The following is a 26,279-nucleotide window of genomic DNA, read 5'->3' as shown; positions in this document are numbered from 1 at the left end:
GCATGAACTGGCTTTTTGGAGCCCATTCCCTATGCAGGGATGCCTTGCTTGGTCTTGATGTGTGTGTGTGTGTGTTGGGGGGGGGGGTGATCCTGCCTCAACTTGATATGTCAGGCTTTATAGTCTTCCTATGGTGGGTCTTGTATCTTATCTGTTGATTTTATTGGTTAATAATAAAGAAACTGCCTCAGCCCTCATAGGACAGAAAATTAGGTAGGCGGAGTAGACAGAGGAGAATGCTGGGAAAAAGAGGCTGAGAGAGTCGCCATGTTTCTCCCTCTCCAGACAGACGCAGGTTAAGATCCTCCCTGGTAAGCCAGCTCGTGGGCTACACAGAATATTATAAATGGGTTAGAACAATATGTAAGAGCTAGCCATAAGGAACTGGAACTATCCGGGCCAGGCAGTGTTTAAAAGAATACAGTTTCCGTGTAATTATTTCTGGGTATAAACTAGCCATGCGGGCGGCCGGGTGCCGGGGACGCAGCCCTGCCGATCCTATTTCAACACTATGGGAGGCCATACCCTCTAGGAGGAGTGGAGAAGAGGTGGCAGGGGAGAGGGAGGGGAAACTGTGGTTGGTATGTAAAATGAATAAAATAATATAAAATAAAACTCTTGCCCTACTCCCTGTTCACTCTCTGCTTTCTGCTTGAGGTTCAAGGTGTGAGCCCTTGGCTGTTACTCCAGCCACCGTGCCTAACTGTTTGCTGCCACGCCTTCTTGCCATGATAGATTTATCCCTCTGAAACCACAACCTCTTTCTTCCAGAAATCTCCTTGAGGGGTCTTTGTCACAGCAATAGAAAAGCAACTAATACAGGTCAGTACTACCCACCTGAGGAGTCTTTAAATCTCAGTGGCAAAAACACACTGGGGAAAAGGAGCAGCCATCTGCTCTGCTGTTTTGAAATAAATACATAAAAGAACTATTTCTAAGAATTGGTGTTTCTCTGTTTTCCTCTGAAATACTTCGAGATGCTGACACAGGTGAGAACTTTGAGAAGGACTCCAGTAGCACAGAAAATAATCCCAAGAAGTGACTAGTGGGATGACATGGAATCAAAGTTCCTGTACAGCCAAAGAAATAACCATCAGAGTAAAAAGACAGTCAACGGAACAGGAGAAAAGTCTTTGCCATCTACACCCCAGATGAGGATTTACTACCTATACTCCATAATGGCAAGTTTTGAACACCCCAATAAATAAATCTTCCAATCAATCAATGAGCTAATGGACTATATAGATGACTCTCCAAAGAAAGGCAAATGACAATAAATACTTGAAAATATTTTCAACATCCTTGGCTATCCCAGAACTCCAAATTAAGAGCGCTCTGAGAGTCCATCTCCTCTTAGATATGATGACTATTACCAATAAAAGAGAGGGCGCAGAAAGAATGTACACGCCAGAGGGTGCGGGGAAGGGCGGTAAGACGCTGAGTTCTGCACACAACATAGCTTTGCACACATCAACTTACGACAGCTGTTACTATGAAAGAAGACACCCCCCCCTGCAGAAGATCAAGTCCATCAAAATTCCAGAATGGATGGGGAGGGGTCCCTGGAGACCCCCATCCTGTGTTGTTGATGGTTGCTTGGGGAGGGAGAGCCATTCTCCTCGGAGGACTTGTAGCGCTAATTGGACTTCAGGGATTCTTAATAATCATTTAAGAAAAGGACAGGAAGTTGGGAGGCAGACAAGGTGGTAGCAGTAAGGGAAGCTGGAGGGAGGTAGTGGTGGACAGATATGATAAAAAAAAATACAGTCTGTATATATGGATAAAAGTTCCAAACAAAATAACGTTTAAAAAAAGAAAGCAAACAGAAGAAATGATGGAAAAGGTGCAGAAAAAGAGGAGCCTTTGTTCACTGCTGTGGGTAAACTTGTGCAGCTACTTTGGAAATGACAATGGAGGTTTGGTACGAATATAAAACTAGAATCACCACAGGACCCAGCTCTGTCACCTCCACTCCCAGCTTCCCAGGCATACACTGAGAACTCTATGTCCCATTACAAATGTTTCCCAACTAAGCATATCGTCACTCAATCACAATAACTGAAAGGTCCAATAGCCTAGACGTCCATTATCCAGATGGAAGGAAAAAGAATAAGTGTGTAGGTGTGGGTGGGTGGGTGTGGTAGAAATGTCTTTATCTGCAAAGAAACATAAAACTCTGACATTTGAAGGAGAATAGATGGAACTAGAGATCATGTCAAGTGAGCAAAACCACTCAGGAAAACAAGGGCCCCATCACATGAGGAGTCAGAATTTTAATTTTGGAGAAATGGGATGAGTACAAGTGTGTTAGTGAGTGTGTGTGTGTGTGTGTGTGTGTGTGTGTGCGCATGCCTATAGGGTTTTGTGTATGTATGAGGACCCAGGTTCAGTTCCCAAGACCCACATGGTGGCTCACAACAGCTATCTATAAGTCTAAGTCTAGGGGACCTGATAGTCTCCTCTGGTCCCCAAGGGCTCCTCCTACCATATATTGTATACAAACATACACTCAGGCATACATGCACCCACAAAAACAATAAATAAATAAAGTTTTATAGTTTTTTAAAAAGGTTTGTCTCTCCTGAATAAATTAGGAATGTGGGGGTCATGGGAGAGGGGAGAAGGGGAGAAGGGAGTGAGGGGAGGGGAGAAAAATGTATAGTTCAATAAAAGCAATAAAAATTATTTAGAAATAAAAAAGACCTGCTCTCTGACAACTTCCAGAATGACATGTTATGAGTTTTGTCATTATTGTTACTATTATTAATGAACTCCATCACTGTGACAAACTTCTGCATTGTATGCAAATAAAATAACAGTGTTAACAGAGTTGCCAGACTTTCAACAGTCACAGGAAATCCACAACAGATCAGCAGCCCAAAATATCTAGATGAATAAACTGTTACATCTGGGGTTGCAGTTCAGAGAAAAGGAGAAAGAGAAGGAGTTCACAGAGGGACAGTCAGGAGGACTCTGAGTACTGGGGGGAGGTGGGAACAATGTGGTCTCTATAGAACGAGCAAAGACCAGACACCTGGACTCTCTGCCCAGACGTGCACACATTAAAATCAGAACACATTCACCTCTCAAGGGTTTTGGCATTTTTTTGTTTTGGGGTTTTTTTTTGTTTGTTTGTTTGTTTTTTTCTATACCTTGGGGACAGAACCCAGGGTCTAACACACGCTAGGCAACTGCTCTACTCACTTAAGTCCCAACATCATTTTTATAAATGTTTGCAGAAGTTTCAACGCTTTCATTCCTTAGGGGAAAACATTAAAGCTGAATAAGAGGGGGAAAGACCAGTTTGGTGCAGAATAGTAATTGAACAATGGTACAGGTTGCCCACAAAAAACATTAGGGAATGCTCAGCAGCTGAAGGCTTGTTCACAGAGCTGACGTCTAATCGGGGTTCTCACCACATGCTTAGAGGTTACATCTGAAGTACGCTGTGGTGACTTGAATAAAAATGCCCCCCCATCCCATAAACCCACAGGGAGTGGCGCTATTAGGAGGTGTGGCCTGTTGGAGTAGGCGTGGCTTTGTTAGAGGAGGCAAGTCATTAGGGATGAGTTTTGAGGCTTCAGATGCTTGAGGTAGGCCCAGTTTGACATTCTCTTCCTGCTGCCTTCAGATCTAGATGCAGAACTCTCAGCTCCTTCTCCAGCACCATGTCTGCCTGCGTGCCACCATGCTTCCCACCATGACGATAATGGACTAAACCTCTGAACTGTAGGCCAGGCCCAATTCAATGTTTTTCCTTTGTAAGAGTTGCTGTGGTCATGACATCTCTTCACAGCAATAGGAACCCTAAGTAAGACAAATACTAAGGTTGCAAATACTTGGAAAAAAAAAAAAAAAAAACCGATGCTGAGCTTGGGAATCAGCACTTTGGAAAACTTTACCAGAGACTGGCCACCGAATGTACAAGGACAGCAGAGAACTACGTTAAACCGTGGATCCACAACGGGAGACTCAGCCTTGTGGAATTTTTCACAACTGCCATGTTCTTCCTCAAGCTTCATTAAATACCCAGAATACTTAGGGAAGGGGCCCAGGTAGGAGAAGGGCAATTTTAAGGGCATTTGAAGACACTTCCTGCCACAGGCTCCTCGCCTGCAAGAGCTCTCCTGAGGAGTCTGGGAGTCAACGATGGACCATGACTCACAGCTTTTCCTATGTGACCTTTAAACACTTGAGGATAAGGGGGGGACAAGGAAACAAAATAAAAACAAAACCCATCAAGTTTCTTGAGTCTAGAAGGCAAAATCACGCATGACCCAGCTTCAAGCTGGCAGATGCACCCCCTCACCCACACAATCACTCAAGGAAAACAGGACGCACTTCGGGAGACCAGAGAAGGGAGGGGACACTTTTATTAAAGACATCCAACAGCATTGTCCTAGTGCCCAGTACTCCAGCTCTCTCTGGTCTTTCCGCCAAAATGAAAACTTGGAATAAAGCGTCATGGTAGCCTCGTAAAACATGAGGGGAAAGCACCAGGAGCAGGAAGGGGGTGAGCACCAAGCAACTGTCCAAAAGGTCTTAAGCAACAAAGAGTTTCCCTGTCTCATCATATTTTCCAGCAAAAGCTGTATTTGAAACACCACTTCCACAGAAGCAAGGCCAACGGAGTATTGCTTCAGCATCCTCTCTGTACCTCAGGGAGACTTCCAGGTCTAGGTCAATTCTCAGTGGCAACTGTGGCTGGGTCTGCCCCTCCAAGAAGCACTGCTGGAAAGACAGACAGCTCTGACCCTCCACTCCCTCCTCGCTCCTATCTGTTTTCACAGAAGAGCCATCTAGACTAACTTAGTTCCACCTGTAGTCTTGGCGTCTTCCTCCCGGCAGCGTCTGCGGCTATCACTACCATTCTGCTACACTAAGCATCATGGTCACTGTGTAGACAGACGTCACGAGAGTACCTGGAAAATACTACGTCCTCCTTACTCTCCTTGACCACATGAGTAACACCCTTCCCTCTTTGTGCTTCAGCTTTCTTTGGATTTGCCTCCAAATCCTCAACAGTGTTGGCTAGAACTGCACAGGCAAATTCATCCACAGTCAACGTGGGCTCAGCAGAAGGCAAAGCTCTGCATAACTTGTACACATCCAAGCAACGTTCTTGAGTGCCCCAGAGTCTCCTCAGCACAAAGAAATCTTTTCATCAATTTCCCCATCCCTAGCCTTCCACCAGGCTCGCTACCTTTGTCTGTAACCAATATCAGATCGCTTACAGTTCTGTCCTGGTTTCATTTCCGTTGCTTGAATAAAAGGACAGGACCCAACTTATGACACAAAAGGTTCTTTTTAGCTCACAATACCAGGTTATAGTCCAGCACAGGAACCCAAACCCAGGGAATGACAGCACTCACTTTTAGGCTCAGCCCACATCCATTGGCCTAATCAAAACAACCCCCTCACAGATTTCCCACAGGCCAACCTGTTCTAAATAATCCCTCACTGAGACTCTAGAGTGTGTGAAGGCAACAGCTAAAATTAACTGGCCACCACAAAGTCCTGGAGAGGTTTTCCCTGCTTTGTTGATGCGATACAGTGCCATCCTCCTGATACCGTATTTCCTGTTTCACTCACCTTAGTTAGAGAAATGCCTCCCAAGGCCTCCGCTCAGGTTTTATATCCTACACACACACACACACACACACACCATCTTAATTTATATCCTCCAAATATCCTACACATATCTCCATCCCTGGTCTTGCCAATCCAATCGTGATGCTACCAAATAAATATTGGCATCATTGAATCCCCTCCTAGACTTGGAATCGGGGCTAGGGGCAAGGCCTGTGTCCTGCAGCATGGGGGACACACTCCACGGATGCTTCTGAAATGAGTGTATGCGATGGACCGGACCCCATGGAGGAGTCATGAGAATGATCTGTCTTCCGTTAGCGCAGGTCTGTGGGGTGGAGGGTCCTCTTACCACTGTGAGGTAAAGTCAACAAACTCTGCGGAGAACTTGTCTGCCGGGAGCTGCGGGGATGGCTCTTCTACCACTTGCTTTAGCTGCTGGAAGGGAGTTCCCCAAGAGTCATAGGGAAACCGGAGGATGGCCAGCTCAATCTGAAAGGAGGGAAACGGAGGGAGGCAACCATTTAGGGAGGGCTCTTAGGAAGCAGCCGTGTTCCTTTCCAGGAGGACTAGAGGTGAAGTTCAAGTACAATGAGGGAAGAAAAATAAACTAGAAACCCATCCTCACAAAAATCTTAGAGCTATTTTTTTTAATATTATCTTAGTAGCGACAGCTATTTAGACCTACTTAAACAAACGAGTCCCTTGATAACACCCCAGAGTGCTAATTAATAAAAAAAAAAACTTATCAGCCAAGAGCACTGAAGTTCAAGACAGGAAACAACCAGTTTTTCAAATATCTGGCCAGAAAGGAAGGCATAACTTTGGCAGCACTGTGCCTCTGCTGCCACCTACAGGTCCCTCGGTGAAATGGAAAACTTAAAAAAAAAAAAAAAAGTTACCCAGGACCAAATGACTGATCTTTTTTTGGACTTGCGTAAAGGCCACTCTGCTGTCACAGAATCACATGTTTTCTGGGCAGGGACATGGAATAACTCACTGCATATAATCAGCTGCTGGTCCTGGGCAGGAGCCAGGACCACAGTGGATAATTCCAGACCTCAGAGACACACGGAAAACGTACACAGTGGTAAGAGATAAGGCACCAGCTGAATGCAGTCACAGGGACATGCTGGGGAAGGTACACTGTCTGTCGTTGTGTTCTTAGGGTAGATCTGATTTCAACCGCGAAAATGTTCAGCGCAGAGCTGGGGACGTCACCCAGCTGGCACAGTGCTTGTACAGCATTCAAGAACCCAAGAGTTCGATCCCCAGCATGGTATTAGCAAACTAAGCATGGTGGTGTATGCCTGTGATCCCCAGCACTTTACAAGTGGAGAGAGGGGGATCCGAAGTTAAAGGTCATCCTGGGCTACATAATTTTGAAGCCAGCCTGGGTTACATGAGATCTGGTCTCAAAATTAATTAATTAATTAATTAATTAATTAAATATGCAGCTTAGTGCATTTGGCCTACCAAGACCCACACATTAGCATTCGTTTTGCAACTTAAGTTTCTCGTCTTGATTATAATCATTTAATTTGAACTATAAGAAATTGATCAACCCCATGTCTATTAGAAAGATTGTCTATGAGAATACACGAGTTACTGAAGGTCATATGATAGTAAAAGACAGAAAAATTTGGATGGCCAGATGTCACTCAAGGGTTTCCACTGTACCACACTGCAAACAATCAACCCGGGTAAATGACCCGCCATCTCAGACAGGAAAGCATGCCCAAATATAGTGTCAATAGCATTTGCTTCTGGGTCCCCAAAGACCACCCACCGCATCCAGTTTCATGCCCAAAACCTCATAGCCCATAATGATGATCATAGGTTACCATGGTGATGCCCAGACTCCAAATGTCAGACTTCACACTGTACCCCTTCTGGTTGAGCTCCGGGTTTATTCGTTCAGGCTGGAAAGGAGGCAGACAGTTAAGAAATGGAAAGACGACTGAGATGCTACGTGTCCGTCAATAAAGACGGGTGGAGACAGAGCCGGTTGCCAAATGAGTTATTTGACTCTGTCAATGCTCTACCCAGGCCAAAAGATCGGGTAATCACAAGCTATGAAATATCTCCATAGGGGTTTCCCCCCTTATATTGGTGTTAAAGGCAGCAACGAATCCAGATAACACATTTTAACTGCCTTAAGGACAAGGGTCCATGTTCACACTCCCCATCTGTTAAAACCATCCCTAGTAAAAGATACCAGCAACTTAAGACCCATTCAAAAGAAACTGAAGAAATTCCCAGCTACTGTCCGATGTTAAGAGGCCTTAGGGACCCTTACTCAGACATGGACAAGAAGGTTTCAAACCCAAATGCAAGTCCATTTCCAAAACGAACATTCTCTTCCCAGCTGAAAGAATGTCAAGGTCTCGCTAGTGAGCAGGGAGTAAGCACGGGCGTTCAGGTGTTCTGGGATGACCACACCTGCTTTGTGTGGGTAATTTAAGTTATTCACAGCCTTCTGTCCTTAGCAATCAAGCCGATACTTGCGTGCAAATCAGTGTGGAAAACTGTATGGCACTGTGTATTACTTACATGCAGTTTCAAACAATATGCCGCTTCAACTTAATTTTGAAAGGTAATATATATACACACACATACATATATATATACACATATATACATATATGTGTGTATGTGTGTATATATATATATGCTATGCTTTGCACATTTGTGTCATCCCAAAGTGCACATGTTAAAACCTTATCCCACCTGTGACCATGACAGGAGGTTGTATCTTGATAAGATGATTGTGGATTTGGGGTGGATTCCCCGTGGATAAGGTTAATACCCTCATCAAAGAAGCCTGAGACAGATCCCCTGCTCTTTCCGTGACGTGAGGACCAGCAAGGAGCTACAGTGCGCCAGAGAAGCAGGCTCTCACCACGCCCTGAACTTTCCATTATCTTCACCGCGGACTTGCCAGAGTGGAAAACCCATAAAAAACTATCTGTGGTCTGGTCTGTAGGGTACCTAGTTTGTGGTATTTTGGCTATATAACTTCAAAGGATGGAGATAATATACGGAGCAAGTGACTAATGACTTCTGACATAAGATCTTTAAGAAAATGACCCAATGCAGGATATTTCTTGAATCTGAGGTTTATTTAAATTTTCCCTTATAGTCATCCATTTCTTATTTTCTGTCCTGGTTTTGCATGTAGCACAAATAATAAAAACCCAGAGACAGATATTGGGGTTCAACCTGAAGACCAGAAAAGCAAAGCAGCCACTAGTGAGCTCTTACCTCTAAGAAATCCTCAGTCTGAAATGGTGATCCTGCCTCCAGGAATCCTCAGAATGAGACTGAGTTGAGAGCTGTCTCCTCCCATTTTATATTCCTCATTCCCCTCTAGTGCTGGGATTAAAGGCGTGCACCACTACCGTCCAGCTTCTATGGCCAACTAGTGTGGCTACTGGGATTATAGGTGGGTTGCCACCACTGCCTGGCCTGTCTGGCTGACCAGTGTGGCTGTTTTATCCTCTGATCTTCAGGCAAGCTTTATTTATTAAAATACAAATGAAATGTCACTACAGGTGCATTTCTCAGGACAAGCACACACACACAAACTCTCTCTCTCTCTCTCTCTCTCTCTCTCTCTCTCTCTCTCTCTCTCTCTCCTCTGGGTGCTGAACTTACCGCCATGTATGGTTTGCAGCCCGCGTCAATCGTTTTAGCAACAGAGTCGACCAGGTAGCCACTGATTCCAAAATCACACATCTTCACTTGGCCCAGAGCGTTAATGAGCACGTTAGAAGGCTTGACATCTGAAAGAAAAGAGTGACGATTCACGTCTCCACCACTAGATGGCTCTAGGCTCTCCACTTGTTTTGGACTTCAGCGTCTGCCAAGCTGCCCGACACAACCGTCACCGCAATCTTTGCTTTTTCCCTCTTGGTTTTTAATTCTTCACATTTTGTCTGTGTCTTTCGGGGTTATGAAACACCAAACAGGAAAGCCTGTCTCCTCTGCTTATCATTTCATTGCTGTCACACACATAGTAAGAACTTGAAAACATGATTACCAAACCAAATGTCCCATGCAGAGTGATCTTTCAGGGCTAGGGAGGTGACTCAGTGCATAGAAGCATTTGTCATCCTGAGTTCAAATACTCAGCACCCATGTAAAATGCCTGCTGCAGTGTGTGTGTGTGTGTGTGTGTGTGTGTGTGTCTACAATCACAGCATCCTTGTGGGAAAAAAGAAGACACAGACAGGACTCCCCAGAAGTGTGGGTCAGCTTGATGTACATGGCAGTGAATACTGTCTCAAATGCAGTGGAAGGTAAGGACCAACCAACACCTGAGGTTGCCCTTTGACCTCCACAAGTGAACTGTGGCATGAAACCACCCACCCTTACACACGCATGCAACACATATATACATATACACAGAGACAATAAAGTGCTCTATTGAATAATTAGTGTGAGAATAAGAGGCTGAAGAATGAAAGCCTGTAAACCCAGTACTTTAGAAACGGGGCAGGGGTAGGGGAGGGGATCCTTTAGCGACATAGCAAGTCTGAGACCATCCTAGGCTGCAGGAAACCCTGTCTCATAAAAAAATAAAAAGTAAAAAATAAAACAAAAATTTTTCAATATCATTTTTCTCTTAAAATGGGACATACCAAATATAATTTTATTGCTTCTATATATATATATATATTCAATATATATTCAACATATATACATTGCTTCTATGTATGTATACATATTGCTTCTATATATGTATATATTCTAGCAAAAAAAATTTAAATATTGCAATATGCTGAAGAAAGTGCAAACGACTTCCATGCCTACAGATAATCTGAAAGTTTGTTGCTCTATAGTCTCACTTCCTTCTTCTAATCCACTCTCCTGTTTTTCCAGTGAACATTAGTAATGGCAGGCATACTGTGCAGGGCATTTTACATCACATCCCAGCTCACAGATGTTAAGAATTACCCCACGCACAGACCTTAGTACCCATCAGTACTGCTACTAATGTCCTCAGAAAACCTCCTAATCTACAAACCGCAGGGTGTCCCTGACTAGAACCTTCCAACAATAATCTGCTCCTTGTTTTTCTTATACTACTTTATATATGGTACTTTCCTATTTCCAGGCTGTTTTGTTGAAGATTTTCTAGCTATCTCTTTATTGAGAATTCCTACAAGGAATCTTTTTAATTTATTTATTCTTAAGTATGTCTGTGTGTGTCCGTCTGTCTGTCTGTGTAAGTGCAGTGCCCTCAGAAGGGACAAGAGAGTGTTGGATCCCCCTGGGACTAGCGTTACAGATGGTTGTGAGCCACCATGTGGATGTTGGGAATTGAACCCACCGGGGGTTCTCTGCAAGAACAGTTAGTTTCTTTAAGCACTGAGCCATCTCTCTAGGTCCTTAGAATTGTTTAAAAAATACATTTTCCTAGATAAGTCTTGGGTCTTCCTCAAGTGTTTCGCCACAGTAACAGAAGATTAATACAACTGCTTCCATTTGTTACGGTCTCAACAAAGCCATCTAGTTCCCCTGCCTAACTCAGCCCCCACCGCTACACACACAGGGAAGAGTGGGAGAGGAAAGGAAAACACCAGGCAAAAGAAACAAGCTTAGGACAAGGAACTGCCAAGAGATCTTGGCACGTGCTTACCTCGATGGATGACGGAGAGCTTACTGTGTAGATGTTCTAATGCTTTTACAATCTACGAGAAAAACAAAGTGGTATTATTGACCCCCATTGCTGGAAAGAAGCTGAATGTTAAGTGTGTTCAATTTTATTAACTTCCCCTGCTTAAAGTTACTGAGTGAGGGATTTTTCTCTAATAGCAATGGCCCCTAATCAGGAACACAACAGGAAGTTACCCAACTGGGCTCCTCCCACCAAGGAGGATAGCATCTTACAGCAGAGATGCCTCCTTCATCTCTCTGAAGCTTCGTTTTCCCCCACCTTCCTGAACCTTGGTAGCCATGAAGGCTGCCTTGTCTTCTTACTTCTTTTACAGTATAGTGCTAAGAAAACATTAAAAACTCGACCAAGAGAGGTGAAGTCAGCACGAGAGTACAGGCACAGGAACGGTCATCACAGAGGATGTACACATGGCTTGGAGGCCCCGAGGGTGAGTTTTAATTGTCGACTTGACACGATCTATAACCGCCTTGGAGGAGAGTCTAATGAGAGACTGTCTAGCTCAAGTAGACCCGTGGGCGGGTCTGTGGAAGGTTATCTCCATTGTGTTCACTGAAGGGAGAAGAGCCCGCCCACGGTGGGTGGTGCCATGCTTCGGGTAGAAGATTGCATAAAAACATAAGAAACAAAATCCATGCACTGACTCGTTGTTCTCTGCCCTGGACTGTGGACGTAATATGACTAACTGCTTCAACCTCCTGATGCCTTGCTTTCTCTGCAATAGCCGCCTGTAACCTGGAATCAGGAGCTAAGTAAGCCCTTTCTCCCTCAGGTTGCTTTCGTCAGGGCTTTTTGTGGGTTTTGTTTGTTTGTTTGTTTTATTAAAAAGAAACGACACTAAGATAGAGGCATTTGGCATGATTTACCAAACCAGGTCCATGGCTGCACGTACCAGACAGAGACTGGGCAGAAAAGGACTGATCCAGGCCGCCACTGACACACTCAGTACCCAACAGAATCTATTGGAGTAACAGATCTAACGGCTAGAGGGCGGGGATGAGGCAAAGACACAATCTGGGACTTGTCCCATTCCCTTGAGCAGCAAGGTGTTCATGATATACTCACAGAAACTGCTATCTTCCCTAAAATATCCTCTGGAATTGTCTGGCCTTTATCAATAACTTGTTTGTAGAATTTATCTAGTGACGTATCCATGAGCTCCATGCATATCCAGACGTCACCCTGGAGATCAATAAGTTTAGGAATTGTCAGTGAGGAGGGGAAGAGGGGGGAAAAAATAGCCCGCAATTTTTCTGAAGGGTTTCTCCTCAAGATTTTAAAATCATTTAAAAAGCGAAACAAGATTGTTTCCGCAGGGCGGGCAGTCCAGCAGAGAGCAGCGAGATTCTGATGAGATCGGAGACTCTTTAAGTTGCTGGTCTCCTTGGACACTGAACTGAAGGATCACCTACCTCCCGGAAGAGAGCACCATAGAAGGTGACGGTAAAGGGACAGTCCACTGTCCTCATGGAAACGTCCAGATCCATCAGTAGCCGTTTCTGCTCCTGGCTATTAACTGTGGCCCGGATCCGCTAAATGGGAGCACATGGGAAACGTATGGTTACTCCTCTGAGGAAGAGTCAGTTGAGACGGGAACCCACCAGAGCTCCAGCCTCACAACAGAATCAAACTTTACAGCTTTAGCAGAGACCTGGCCCACAGCAACCCTAAGCATTAGCTATCTGAACAAATGAAAAGCAATGAAGATGGTTGGCCGTTTGCTTTCCCAATCAGTCTGCTTAGGAGCAAACACACGGTGTACATCAGAGAGGGGCGAGTACGTGGGGAAACAGTTCAAAGGTGCTAACCCAATCAGTGTTTATGTCAGCTCAATGCAAAAGGGGACAGCATTGATTACTTTCTGCTTATCCGAGACGCCAAGGTTTTAGAAAAAGAAAAACGAGCTGGGTTTGGAGAGATAGCTCAGCAGTTTTTTACAGAGGAGAGCAGCTCACAAGTGCCTGTAACTCTAACTCCAGGGAATTTAATGCTCTCTTCTGGACACACATGGTATACATACATACTGTCAGGCACACACATATATGATGTGGGATTCCCCTCTGTATGCTGTGAGAACCATTGGTTAATAAAGAAACTGCCTTGGCCTATGATAGGGTAAAAGAATAGGGCTGGGTGAAGATAACTAAACTGAATGCTGGGAGAAGGAAGGCAGAGTTTAGAGAAGCCATGTAGCCCCACCGGAAACAGATGCCAGAACTTTACCCAGTAAGCCGTATCCTCATGGTGATACACAGATTAATGGAGATGGGTTAATTTAAGATATGAGCTAGGCAAAAAATACAATTAAGCTATTGGCCTAACAGTATTGTAAATAATATAGTTTTTGTGTGGTTATTTCATGGTCTGATCAGCTGGGAACAAACAAGCAGCCTCCTACTACACACATGTATATACACATAAAAATAAATCTTTCCAAAAAATAGCAAAAAAAAGGTAAAATTTCCACTTCTGGAAAATGTTAAAGCACCATAGCTATAGTCAACTTAGGTACTATGGTGGTTTGAAAGAAAATGGCTCCCAAAGGGAGCTGTACTATTAGGGGGTATGGCCTTTTTGGAGTAGGTATGGTCGTGTTGAAGTGTGTCACTGTGGAGGCGGGCTTTCAGGTCTCATATATGCTCAAGATACCACCCAGTGTTGCAGTTTATTTCCTGTTTCCTACACAAGACAAAGAACGCTCAGTTGCCTCTCCAGCACCATGTCTGCCTGCACACCACCATGTCCCACCATAATGATAATGGACTAAACCTCTGAATTGTAAGACACCCAATTAAATGTTTCATTTATCAGAGTTACCGTGGCCATGGTGTCTCTTCATAGCAATAGAAACCCTAACTAAGATAGGTACCCTTAGGAAATTCATTCATTCAAGGACAAATTTGGTAATAAAAGTCACAGATGATTGTATCTCTAATAGAAAATGTTATCGTTTGGACATACATCTTTCCACTTTCTAAACTCACCTCTAGAGTACTCAGATCTACTTAAGACATACAGGCTGATTCCAAACTTCACATAGCTCAAAATCCAAGAAATCAACATTCGATGTCTTTTACCCTTCTTTTCTCACAAATATAAACAATTTGATTTCTCAGTTTTTGCTTCTTGACTTTCAAGGGCAGTTCTTTTAAAACAACACAATATGTAATTAAAGAGGGTTTTGTTTAGAATCTGGTTGTATAAAAACAACAACAACATAACAACATAATACTTTGAGATAATCAAGGAAATTTTAATTTAGGTTGGTATTAGATGAGGTTTTTTAAGAGTACTATTAATTATTTTAAGTGTAATTAGTTACACTATAATAGGGACTAGAGAGATGGCTCAGTGGTTAAGAGCACATACTGTGCTTGTAGAAGACCAAAGTTTAGTTCTTGGACTCAAGTCAGGTGGCTCACAACTACCTATGATTCTAGCTCTAGGAAACCTGACATCTTCTTCTGGCTTCCAAGGGCATCTTCATCCATGTGTATAGACACAGACACTTACACACCCACTCACACAAATTTTTTAAAAATTAAAAGTGGGGGACAGAGAAAACTTGGAAAATAAATAGAAAGCAGATATGACACAGACTCGCCAAGTACCTTCCTCAAAGGTCAAGGGAAATACTGATTGCTACAGAGTCCTTTTTCATTCTATGGTGGGCTATTTTGCTTCCGTGAAAAGAGCCAGCTAACAGCTGAGATGGGCAAGGGCATACGCTGAAGACATGACCCATTTTCTGGAACATCAACTCTACCTTCACCGCCATGATCTGCCCGCTGGGCACGTGTCGCATCTTCTCCACCACCCCGTACGCACCTCGCCCCAGCTCCACTATAGGCTCCAGGTCATCTGCCTTCACCTCAAAGTTCTGCAAGGAACAAAAGTCGTCACAAATAAAGCAAGTGGGAACTAAGCAGAGTACTGAGCATGCTGCCTTTTGTCTGGGTTCTTAGGGTATTGGTATGAGAGCTGGGCCACATGTCGAGATGCCACTCAAAGCAAAGAGTACCAGGAGATATTTAGGGTCCCACGGTAAACTCGCTGGTCCCCAACACCAGGTCAAACTCCACCCAACTAGGCTTTCAAACTGTGCCTCCGAAGCTATACTGAAGTTCCTTATCATTTATGACTAGCTACTAGCAACTAAAACTGTGTGGCTTTGATAAACACCCTCCTGAGAGAGCCACCTATCCCCCCTCTGAAGCTCTCTGTGGGGATCACAATCACTTGATTGTAACTCCTGATTCAAAAATAACAAAAGCTCCACCTGTCAGCTCCCTTTTACTCCAAAAGCCTTTTGGGTCCATCCCCTGACAGGCTGCCACAGGAAACAAGGTCTCAGTGTTCAGTTGGGAAGTATACATCCGAAGAGGATAAAGTGTAGATCACTACCATGTGACCTTTCTCACCTGGTTTCCAATAGAAATGCAAGCCTTGGAGTCTAAATCTCGAGGTGGCCTAAGAAAAAGAAGGGACAAAAGAAGCAGCATGAAATAGTTGGTCAACCATGTCCTTCCCAAACACGGCAGCTGTTGGACTTGCTCCAAGGAAACTGGTCAAGGGAACAGTGGAATGGTGAGCAGAATCAAGCAGACAGAGGAACAGTGGGAGGAGTCAAGGGAACAGAGGAACAGTGGGAGGAGTCAAGTGGACAGTGGGAGGAGTCAAGGACACAAAGGAACAGAGGGAGGAGTCAAGCAGACAGGAACAGTGAGAGGAGTCAAGGGAACACGGACTGGTGGGAGGAGTCAAGTGGACAGAGGAACAGTGGGAGGGGTCGAGGGAACAGAGGAACGGTGGGAGGAGCCAACTGAACAGAGGACCAGTGGGGAGGAATATGGGCCTGAAATGAAATGCATTTGGATTTTATTCGCATTATCTCTTTGGTTATCTACTTCTCCCTTAACGTGGGGATATTAATACATACACTCAGTGGTATAGGGATAAGTGTTAACTGAGATACTCCAAGTAAAATCCTACTTTAAATATTCAACACATCAGAGCCACATGTATCACATAGAGCAAAGTTTTCTAATCGTGGGTGGTGAGCCCATGTGCTGTGGAACTGTGGTGGTTATGAAAAGCTGTCAGTAGTAAAAGATCTTTGAACAAACAGCAAACTGAAAGTTAATTCAAAGGCAAACCCATAATGAAACTGAGATGTCTCTGGTGGCACTCACCTGTGTTGCATGGGGTGGCCATCACCACAGCCTTGGTTCTGAGCACACAACATGCACTCTTTGCATGGCACATGCCATTATATACCACGAAACACCAATGACCGGTGCCTGAGGCACCTTGGATCCAATCTGAGCCTACTCCATATTCACGCTGATGTACTTGCACTAAACATACAAACCTTTCTGATTTTATAGAAACACAATGGCTCCACGATGGGAAACAAGGCTTCAATACTCTCCTACTATTCTTCCTTAGTGTTTAGTATTCAGGTGGTGTGAACCGCATTGAAATGCTTAATTTTTGAAAACTGCTGTTTGCGCACTGGCTTGACTTTCATAAAACAACAGTTAAATAATCTCCAAAATGTTCCGAAATGGCCCTAAATATAGTCCTGTTGCTTTGTAAGACATGGTTATAGCAAGTGGCATTTTCAGTATTGATTGTTAGGATGAAACTACTGACCAACTCTGAAAAACATTGAAGACACTCTACACATTGCTGTAGCAGATATTCAGCACTGATTAAATTGTTTGTGTTAAAAATTCGCAAGCATGACCATCTCATTAGTATACAATTTAGCTTTAAACCATTAATCAATGGTTAAATTCTACATATGCAAAGGAATTATCTTAAAATAAAATGATTTATTATCAGATGTCTGATATGTATTCCCCTTAAATACCTATATACCTGAGATTAGATTTAGAAATTTGTTGAATAAAAATTGGTCATGAGTAGAGAAAAAGTCTAAGAAGCTTTGATAAAGATAATAATGTTACAGGGATAGGAATGAAACCCTTTCATTCAAGAGCACCAAATTATTTGATTACTTTTACTATTTGTTCCTATAATTGTTTTTTAAGTGGAATATGGTTCTGGTAACCCACAAAATTTGTAGAACCTAAGAACCCCCAAATATTATATGATCCCCTCTCTGCTTCAGTAGGTGAGCGAAAGGTCTAGGGAGGCGAAGTGACTCGTTCTCAGTCACAAAGAACTCAGGCCCCCTGACTTCCATCTCGGCACACTTTTGGTTCTACCAGGCCAAGTCAGGCGGCATTTCTTCTGTGCATAGGGAACATTCTATTCTGGGATTGTCTCAGGACCCAGAGGTTTGCTGACTTCGTGTTTCCATTGTCTCCTCCTGGGCATTAGTTTTTGTTATCTGTGTTCTGGATTGGTAGAAATGAGCTGAAGAGAAAGGAGTGTAACTAACCAGTCACTGAGAAAGGTTCTTTCTTGAAATAAATGCACCAAGAGTAAGAGATGCCGAGACACATGTGGTTAAGATGATTAAGCACACAGAACAAACAGAAGGTGCAGACAGGGGACACAGGCACTATCCTTACAAAGAACAAACTACCTAGCAATTCAAGCGTCTTTGGATGGTTAGTCACAGCAGAACTGCCTGCAGAATAAACCAAGAAAAACAGAGGGAAGGAGGGAAGAAGAGAAGATGAAAGGAAGAGAGAGAAGAGTCACTTGCCACCCTAGTTAGGGTTAACTGTCAACTTGACAAACCTACAATCCTCTGAGAGAAAAGCCTTAATTTAGGGATTGCTTAGATCACATTGACCTGTAGGCATGTCTGTGGGAAACTGTCTCGATTATTAATGACGTAGGAGGGCCCAACTCACTGTGGGTGGTGCCGTTCCTAGACACGTGGACTTGGGTTAAATGACAAAACTAGTTAAGCTTTAACCTGTGACTGAGTGAAAGGGTGAGCCAGAGAGCCGCTTTCCTCTATGATTTCTGCTTGCAAGTTCCTGGTTCACTTCCCACCCTGACTTCCCTCAGTGATGGACCATGACCTGGAAACGCAAGTCAAATAAATCCTGGTTCAATTCCTGCCCTGACTTCCCTCAGTGATGAACCACGACCTGGAAGTGTGAACCAAATCAGTCCTTTCCCCCTCAGAGCTGCTTGGGTCAGAGTCTCTTATCACAGAGGAGCAGAAAGGAAATTAGAACACTTGCTGGCAGCTCGTTTTTCCCTACCCTTCTGCAGTACGCTTTTATCCCTTCTGCTGAAACCAAACACAGGTATAAAATAATGAAGACAAAGTAGGAATACAAACACAGATATGAATGTCAATCTAAGACTTTCATGGCAAGTCCCTCCTTACTTCGCAAATCATTTCATGTTGGCGGGACACTGAAGCCTTTTCTGGGCCAACGTTAAACATGAGGCTGGGATTGGGAGACAGAACAAAACTAAAGACTGTGCAGATGTCACATACATGTTCGTGTACTGCTTCCAAGCAGGCAATTTCCCTGCAGAGAATTGGTGTTGGAGGTCCTTCTGTTGCTTTCATTGGTTAATGAATAAAGAAACTGCCTTGGCCTGTCGATAAGGCAGAACTTGGGCAGGCAGGGAAAACTAAATGGCATGCTGGGAGCAAGGAGGAAGAGCCAGAGTTAGGAAGCCACCATGGATGGAGCAGCCTCCTGAATCTTTGCCAGTAAGCCACTGCCACGTGGCGATATACAGATGACTAGAAATGGGTTAAACTAAGATGTAAGAGTTAGCCAATAAAATGTTAGAGCTAATGGGCCAAGCAGTGATTTAATCAGTACAGTTTCTGTGTGTTTTTTTTTTCAGGGTAGTTATTTCGGGGCTAAGCTAGCGGGGCGGCTGGGACAAACAGGCGGTCTTCCTGTTACAGAGAATCCTTTCGGAAGCATCAAGTTTCTAAAAACTCATTTCTCATCATGTTTTGAGATTCATTTGTATATTTTTTTAAATTATGTGTAGGTGTGTTATCTGTGTAGGGGTGGGTATGTACACATGATGGCAGGTGCCTGCGGAGGCCAGAAGAGGGTGTCAGATCCTCTGGAGCCAGAATTACAGGTGGCTGTGAGTCACCCAACATGTGTACTGGGAGCCTGAACTCAGGTCCACGGCAAGAGAAGTAAGCACTGACAACTTCTGCATCATCTCCTCGGCCCCTAATTTCTCACTCTGTCAAAGCTGGTGTCTCTTTGGCTATTACAGTGTTTTTGCTCAAATTGTCACAGCCCTCTCAGAGGAAGACAAATGCAACTTAAAATGCATGATGAATAATAAGATCTTCTGCAACTATTTAACACCCTTCCTTGGTGGAAAAAAAAAAAAAAAAACTACCGAGGAAAAAGAATTATTATTTGTGGTTCCCTCCATTTTCTTGCCAATCAGTGAAGTCATGAAATAGAACTGCTTCCAGATCTAATACCTTCTCTTCTAAACCATGGCTTGGCAAACTGCAGCCTGTGACCCAGCTATGGAAGACTTTCAGGGGCTTAATAATTCTACAGCATTCTATAAGAATACCCAACAAAGGGCATACAACTGATGCCACCGTGGCCTGATGTAGCCCCAAATAGTTCCTCTCCAGCTTTCCCAAATGTTTGCTGCCCCTGACTCTGTATTCTGCTCACATTTAACCTCAACCTAATAGGACATGGTGCCATATTTCCACATAAGAAAAACGAAAACCAGATGTCTGATGATTTTTATGGAGATACGTAATTGTCAACCACACTGAGTCTAGAACTCATGTCACCTGATCCTCAACTTTGACCTGAGAAGGTAGAGAGGACAGAAAGGAGAAAGTTGGGTAAAGTGCTTTTCCCAAGCCGTGATTCCTGTGCAAATAAGGCTGAATCAAGGAACGGGTTCCGATACTCGGGCCTCTGATGAAAATGACTAATCCACCCAAGCCCCGGGCCTCTGGGTTCATCAAGTCTGCCAAAAGCATCAAAGGATAGGGCCAAGACTGACAGCTCAGGCTGGATTAGCTGACACTGTGCTCCCTCTGTTCAGGGTTGGACACACAAGTTTGCCTGAGGGGGTGAACCTCCACAGGAGGCTAAAAGCCGTGGGTAGATATTCTTGTTGATTATTCAATATCTTATTCCTCTGGGGGAAAGAACCAAACTTAGTACAAATTTTTTTCCCTGGAAGACCAAAGGTATTTCAGAGGTCGCCTAAGACTTGTATTTCATATGTACACCAGTGATGACCTAGTTTGATATTTATTTATTTATCTACAACTCTATGCAAGGAAACAGGTCATTGGTTACTAGTACATGAATTATTCGCTAATTTTATAAAACACTCACCTGCTAGGCAAGTAATCGGCTCGCTGCTTACTATCACACGTATTATTTATGTTATTAAATACCCACCTGTTTTGTAAGTAATCAGCCCATTGATTAATATTACATTTATTATTTGTTTATCTTAGTAAGCACTCACCTGAGTCAAAAACATTACTGGGTCATCTATACGAAACAGCTTCTTTAACTTTTATGATACTCATGGGTACTATATCTCTACTTCAGTGGGAATAATTGACATCAAAAGACATAAAATGATCTAAGATTATTCAATAAGAAAATGAGGCTGGGTGGTGGTGGCGCACACCTTTAATCCCAGCACTTGGGAGGCAGAGGTAGGAGGATCTCCTGAGTTTGAGGCCAGCCTGGTTTACAAGAGCTAGGTCCAGGACAGCCAGGGCTGTTACACAGAGAAACCCTGTCTCAAAAAACAAAACCAAACAACAACAAAATGACATTGGCACTCAGAGCTATTCCGTAATGATCCTAGCTTACTAACCAAGAGCTGTTTGGTCTGATCTTACATATTGCTAAGAAGACAACTGAGCCTCCAACAGCACTAGGTTTATAAGCTAGCTTATATGCTGAGAAGCTATGCCACAAAACGAGGCAACTTGAAGCTACCTTTCACCAGGCAACTATTATATCAGACCAAGAGAGGAGGACAGGTAATCTTGATAGTGATCACACCATTCAGTCCTAATCTTTTACAAAAGAAAGCAAAGCCTGGTGCAGCCAGAAATCCTGCCTAAACTAAGGTATTCAACTGGAGAAGTTTGGAGTCCAAACAGACACTTAACCATGAAGCTAGCTGGAGGATTTTGCACACAACACCTAACACTTGAATGGTTCTACTGTTTCACTTCTCAAGGGAATAAGAACAACCCCCCACCACACACACCAAGTGTCTTGTCAAGCAAGATTAAATGAACTGATAATTATTATCATAGAGTTGATTTGGAACTAGTTACTACCAGTCAAGGGAGGGGACAACTCAGAATCCTGAGGCAAAGACAGCCTGGCGCCAGTGACACAGGAATGAGGACATGATGAATCCACACAGCAGACCTAAGGAATGGCACCGGGTCCCAGGTTCTCTGCACCTACCGCAGCACAGCAGGGATGGGAGAGAGGCATCCGGTCCATATCAAAGATTGCCTCGAAAATTACAAAAGGCGGAAGCTCTATCTTTAGATGTATATTTAAGCCCCAGAGTTCATAAGACTCCATGAGAAAAAATGCTGAAGTTCACCAAAACAAGGTTCTTGAGTTTACACAGTGAAGCAAAACCATACAGTAAAAGAATGTTCTACTCCAAGAAGTGACAGCCTAGAAACCTCTTCTGTCCTTGTTTGGGTTCGAGACCATTTGTTTATACCAAGAAATGCTTTCAAGATTCGTGAAGTAAGGAAATTGGCAAATATGAGAAATGGGAAAATCATAAAATTTTAAAGGAAAGAATTGTAAGGCATCTGAGTGGTTGGCATAGGATAAAATATATCTTTTTTTTTTTTTAAATAGCTGGGGATCTAAAGTTAAGCCCCATGCGCCAGGTAAGTGCCTTAACACTGGATCACATGCTCAACTCACTATAAGAATATTGATGTAGGAACTGGGCATGGCCTGTTACTCACCATTACTCATAGCAGTAAGGGAGAGAGGCAGTGGGATCTCCATATATTCAAAGCCAACCTGGTCTACACAGCAAGTTCCAGGTCAGCCAGGATTGCAAGTGAGACCCTATGTCAAAATAAAGTAAACAAACAAACAAAAAAAAAAAACTTCAGGAAAATGTATAAGGATAGAAAACAACAAAATCGAGAACAAAAAAGAGCAGTAAAATAAGAATTGTTAAGGAAATCAATAAAATTGCTGGGCCTGGTGGTGCATGCCTTTAATCCTGGCACACAGGAGGCAGATGAAAGAAATGAAAGAAGCTGGGAGGAGGTGCCGCAACCTTTAATCCCAGCACTTAGGAAGCAGAGGAAGGCAGATCTCTGTGAGTTCAAGGCCAACCTGCCCACAAAGCAGGTTCCAGGGCAGCCAGGACTGTTACACAGAGAAACCCTGTTTCATAAAACCGAAAAAGAAGGGGCTGGAGAGATGGCTCAGTGATTAAGAGCATTGCCTGCTCTTCCAAAGGTCCTGAGTTCAATTCCCAGCAACCACATGGTGACTCACAACCATCTGTAATGAGGTCTGGTGCCCTCTTCTGACCTGCAGGCCTACATGAAGACAGAACGAACACTGTTTGAAAGAATGTTTGAAAAAATGAAAAAGAAAGAGAAGGGGGGGAGGAAAGAAGGAAAGAAGGAAGGAAGGAAACCTATATACCTAGAGAAATGTATTCTGTTCCTATACGAATTTAAAAAGACCCAATGTAAAAGTGTGAGGACGTGATTTTGCAAACTCCATTTGAAAGAAGGGGCTTCATCTTAAGCCGTATAATGAGCTGTGGGGCAGATCTCAGCTCCAGAAATGTGCAGTGATAGCAGAAACTTAAACAGACACCCTAAAAATAGCCAATTAAGGAGCTAGGGAGCGGGGCCGTAAGATTTAACGAGGTCCAGATGTTCTTGGGAGGCATCCTGTCCTTGAAGACACCTTGTCAGTAATTTATGGCTCTTTGTTAGGTTTTCATGCCCCCAAAACTGACCAATGGTTTCAGAAACTACCTTACCCTATGCCCTCATTGCCCAATCCTGAGATGACAGGACATGAACTCCCTGATTACGGCGTTTCCCTTTAAAAGTTCTACCTTCCCAGGGCTCCCTGCCACACTTTCTGCACCCACCATGCTGGGGTGCTGGAAAGGTGTTGGTCCAAACTTGAGTATGAATTAAAAACCCTGATGTAATTTGCATCGGAAATCCAGCTCCATGAATTCATTTGGGGACCAGAAGCTTAGGCATAACAAAAGAAATCTTTTCTCCCTCCATTGACTTCCAGGTTAAACTCCACTCTTAATAAAACATTAGAAAGTATCTTTGCAGACAAGAACAAGTTTATTCTAAAACTAACAAGAAAAAAGAATAGGCTCTTTCAAGGGCCAACATAACTTTGGAATACATGTGCATACATATGCGAAAGCCTTAAAAAAATAATAGAATTGATTTTCAAAAAGAACAAAGTGGAAGAAGCCAATGTCCATTTTCTGTGGCAGTAATCAAGACAGTGGGAGCCTGGAGGAAGAGCAGACCCATAAATCAACGGAACAGAGCAGGAAATCCAGACATGGTTCAAAGCGACTATGCGCAACCAGCACTAGACAAGGGGAAAGGGCAAGGGCAATTCCATGGGGGAGAGACAGTCAACAGCAAACTGAACTACGACTGGACCCCTCAGTGCATCATACGCTGTACAAAAACTTGACTCCAAATGTCTCTTAGGCTGAAATTTCTACACAAGAACACTGAAAATCTTCAGGACCTAAGGCAAAAAAGCATTCTTAAATGCGGTCCCAGAAGCAGAATCTGTAGGAAGAATAATAAATAGTATTCCATCAAAGTCAAATTGTTCTGCCTAGTTTTTTTTTCTTTCCTGATGAAAGAAAGAATGAAAAGGACGAATTCCATGTTAAAAGAAGTAATTCCGGGGGCTGGAGAGAAGGCTCAGTGGTTAAGAGCACTGACTGCTCTTCCAGAGGACCCAGGTTCATTTCTCAGCACCCACATGGCAGCTCATAACTGTCTGAAGATCTAGTTCCAGGGGACCTGACACCTTCACACCAATGCACATAAAATTAAATAAAATTTTAAAAAAGAGAAGTATTTCCATAAGAGATAACTGGGAAAGTTCTTGTGCACACAATACATAACTCAATAGCCAATCATGGGGCCAGAGGAATGGCTCAGAGGAGAAAGGTCTTTGCTGCCAAGCCTAGGGGCCTGAGTTCAGTACCTGTGAGCCACATGGTGCAGAGAGAATAGAACTGACTCCCTCTGACTTCCACAAGCAGGCGCGCATGTGCACACGCGCGCGCGCGCGCACACACACACACACACACACACACACACACACACACACACGGAATATTGTATGGCTAGTGAAATCAAATAAGTTATATGATCCACTCCAGCACAGACTCCTTGATTATGCGAACACTCTACAGTTTTATCAGCAGTTAAGAGAAGGTGCACAGACGGGGGGAGAGGGCATGCTGGGCTTTTCTGCACATTTCTTCGCAATCTCCTATGACTATAATTCTTTCAAAGTGTCTCCCATACAGTTCTGCACAGACTTGCATGGGGAGACTTCATGTTTTACTGTAAGCTCTCTAAAAACTAGAGAGAAATTCTAAAAAACAGTAACAGTATCACACAGTTTTCACATGTACAGTTGGAGAGAACCCCAGATTATGCAGACAAAAATCCCTTTCCAACAAACCCAATATTCATGTAGGTAGGGGAAGAATTTCCTCCCACAGATCATCATAAAAAGAACATTCCAACTGACTCCAGTCTTTCAGCTACCCTAAAGAGTCTCTTTCCGTTGCTGCTTGGACTCTGGGGCCTCTGTCCCAGACAATAGGTTGTTTCATGAGCACATCCCAACACTAGGGGTTGCTCTGTCTGTCAGATGCTTCACAGTCAAGACAAAATTCCCTTTACCGGGAGGCCTAGAGAACTGATGACCTAAAGACTCAGGGTTCTCTCTCAGTACTTTCTCTGCCACTCTAGGACCTCTCCCATGGTTTCTCGTCTTGGATTCCCCATTCCTCGTGGGCAGACTGGTTCCTGGCCCTCCAGCTGGAGGGGAGGGGAGCAACCCAGCCAACCTCACAGACATACAAGAGGATTTGAGCTCACTAAGGGCTTTGGGCCAAAGCTTCAGCTAATACAGAAGCATCCCATTAGCTCACCTTGCATTCGGATTAAAAATACAGGATTAAGTGTCAAAGTGCAGGCGTTCATCACTTGCCATCCTCCCATTTCAACTCCATTTCCCCCACATACTCATAGATTTATGTCTGCTCGTTGATATCTACAGGGAAAAGTTGAGACAGTCCACACCCAGGGAGCTTGCTGGGTTTATATAGGATCTAAACTACCATGTGGCATGTAGCTCTCACTCAGCCAGCAATCTGAGACACTGACTTCAAAGCTACAGAGCAATGTAGGCTTACAGCCTCGTTGCTTCAGGTCTCAGAAGAGCAAGCAAACGACTTCCCTCTCCAAGGGCTGTTCCTTCTAACAACCATGCACGAAGTCAAAACCTCGTGCACGAGTTCAACACTGAATCCTCCTGTTGCGGGAGGTCTTTCTGCCCCTCCAACCAATAGCTGCTGTAATACCAGCCCATTGGGGCGTGGTCTCACTCCCTTTAAAAAAGCGGCTATTTCCTCTGCTCGCTCTCTTCTCTTCCTGCTCGGCTGGAGACTAGACTCCCTTCCTGGTTGCACAGATGGCTGTTGTCTGGGATTGTGATCTGTAAGTTTTTTCCCCTTTAAATAAATAACACCCTATTAATCATAACTCCAAACTGGTGTTGCCTTGTTCGTGACTTACGCCTTCATCTGGCGCCCAACGAGGGGCCCGAACCCACGACCCTGAGATTAAGAGTCTCATGCTCTACCGACGATGAAGGCGGTAAAACTTACAGATCACAATCCCAGACAACAGCCATCTGCGCAACCAGGAAGGGAGTCTAGTCTCCAGCCGAGCAGGAAGAGAAGAGAGCGAGCAGAGGAAATAGCCGCTTTTTTAAAGGGAGTGAGACCA

The 26,279-nt window shown here is 43.8% G+C and overlaps 1 protein-coding gene across 4 annotated transcripts in view; it reads right to left on the bottom strand.

Moving 5' to 3' along the window:
* The window catches only part of Map2k6 (mitogen-activated protein kinase kinase 6), a 129,689-nt gene that overhangs the window by 16,154 nt on the left and 87,256 nt on the right, over positions 1 to 26,279 (bottom strand). For all 4 annotated transcript variants that reach the window (XM_050140405.1, XM_050140406.1, XM_050140407.1 and 1 more), the window contains exons 3-10: positions 15,691 to 15,739; positions 15,036 to 15,149; positions 12,682 to 12,801; positions 12,335 to 12,451; positions 11,234 to 11,285; positions 9,247 to 9,374; positions 7,434 to 7,511; positions 5,942 to 6,081 (exon numbers count right to left, since the gene is read on the bottom strand). In XM_050140405.1, coding sequence (XP_049996362.1) covers positions 5,942 to 6,081; positions 7,434 to 7,511; positions 9,247 to 9,374; positions 11,234 to 11,285; positions 12,335 to 12,451; positions 12,682 to 12,801; positions 15,036 to 15,149; positions 15,691 to 15,739 — 798 coding nt within the window. The remainder of the gene's footprint in view (positions 1 to 5,941; positions 6,082 to 7,433; positions 7,512 to 9,246; positions 9,375 to 11,233; positions 11,286 to 12,334; positions 12,452 to 12,681; positions 12,802 to 15,035; positions 15,150 to 15,690; positions 15,740 to 26,279) is intronic.

The sequence above is a fragment of the Alexandromys fortis genome, unplaced genomic scaffold, assembly GCF_014885135.2.
Source record: "Alexandromys fortis isolate MF-2015 unplaced genomic scaffold, M_Fortis_MF-2015_v1.1 scaffold_39, whole genome shotgun sequence".
NCBI classification, from domain to species: Eukaryota; Metazoa; Chordata; class Mammalia; order Rodentia; family Cricetidae; genus Alexandromys; species Alexandromys fortis.
The sequence above is the reverse complement of the archived record's forward strand: the minus strand, read 5'-3'. Positions and strand labels throughout refer to the sequence as shown.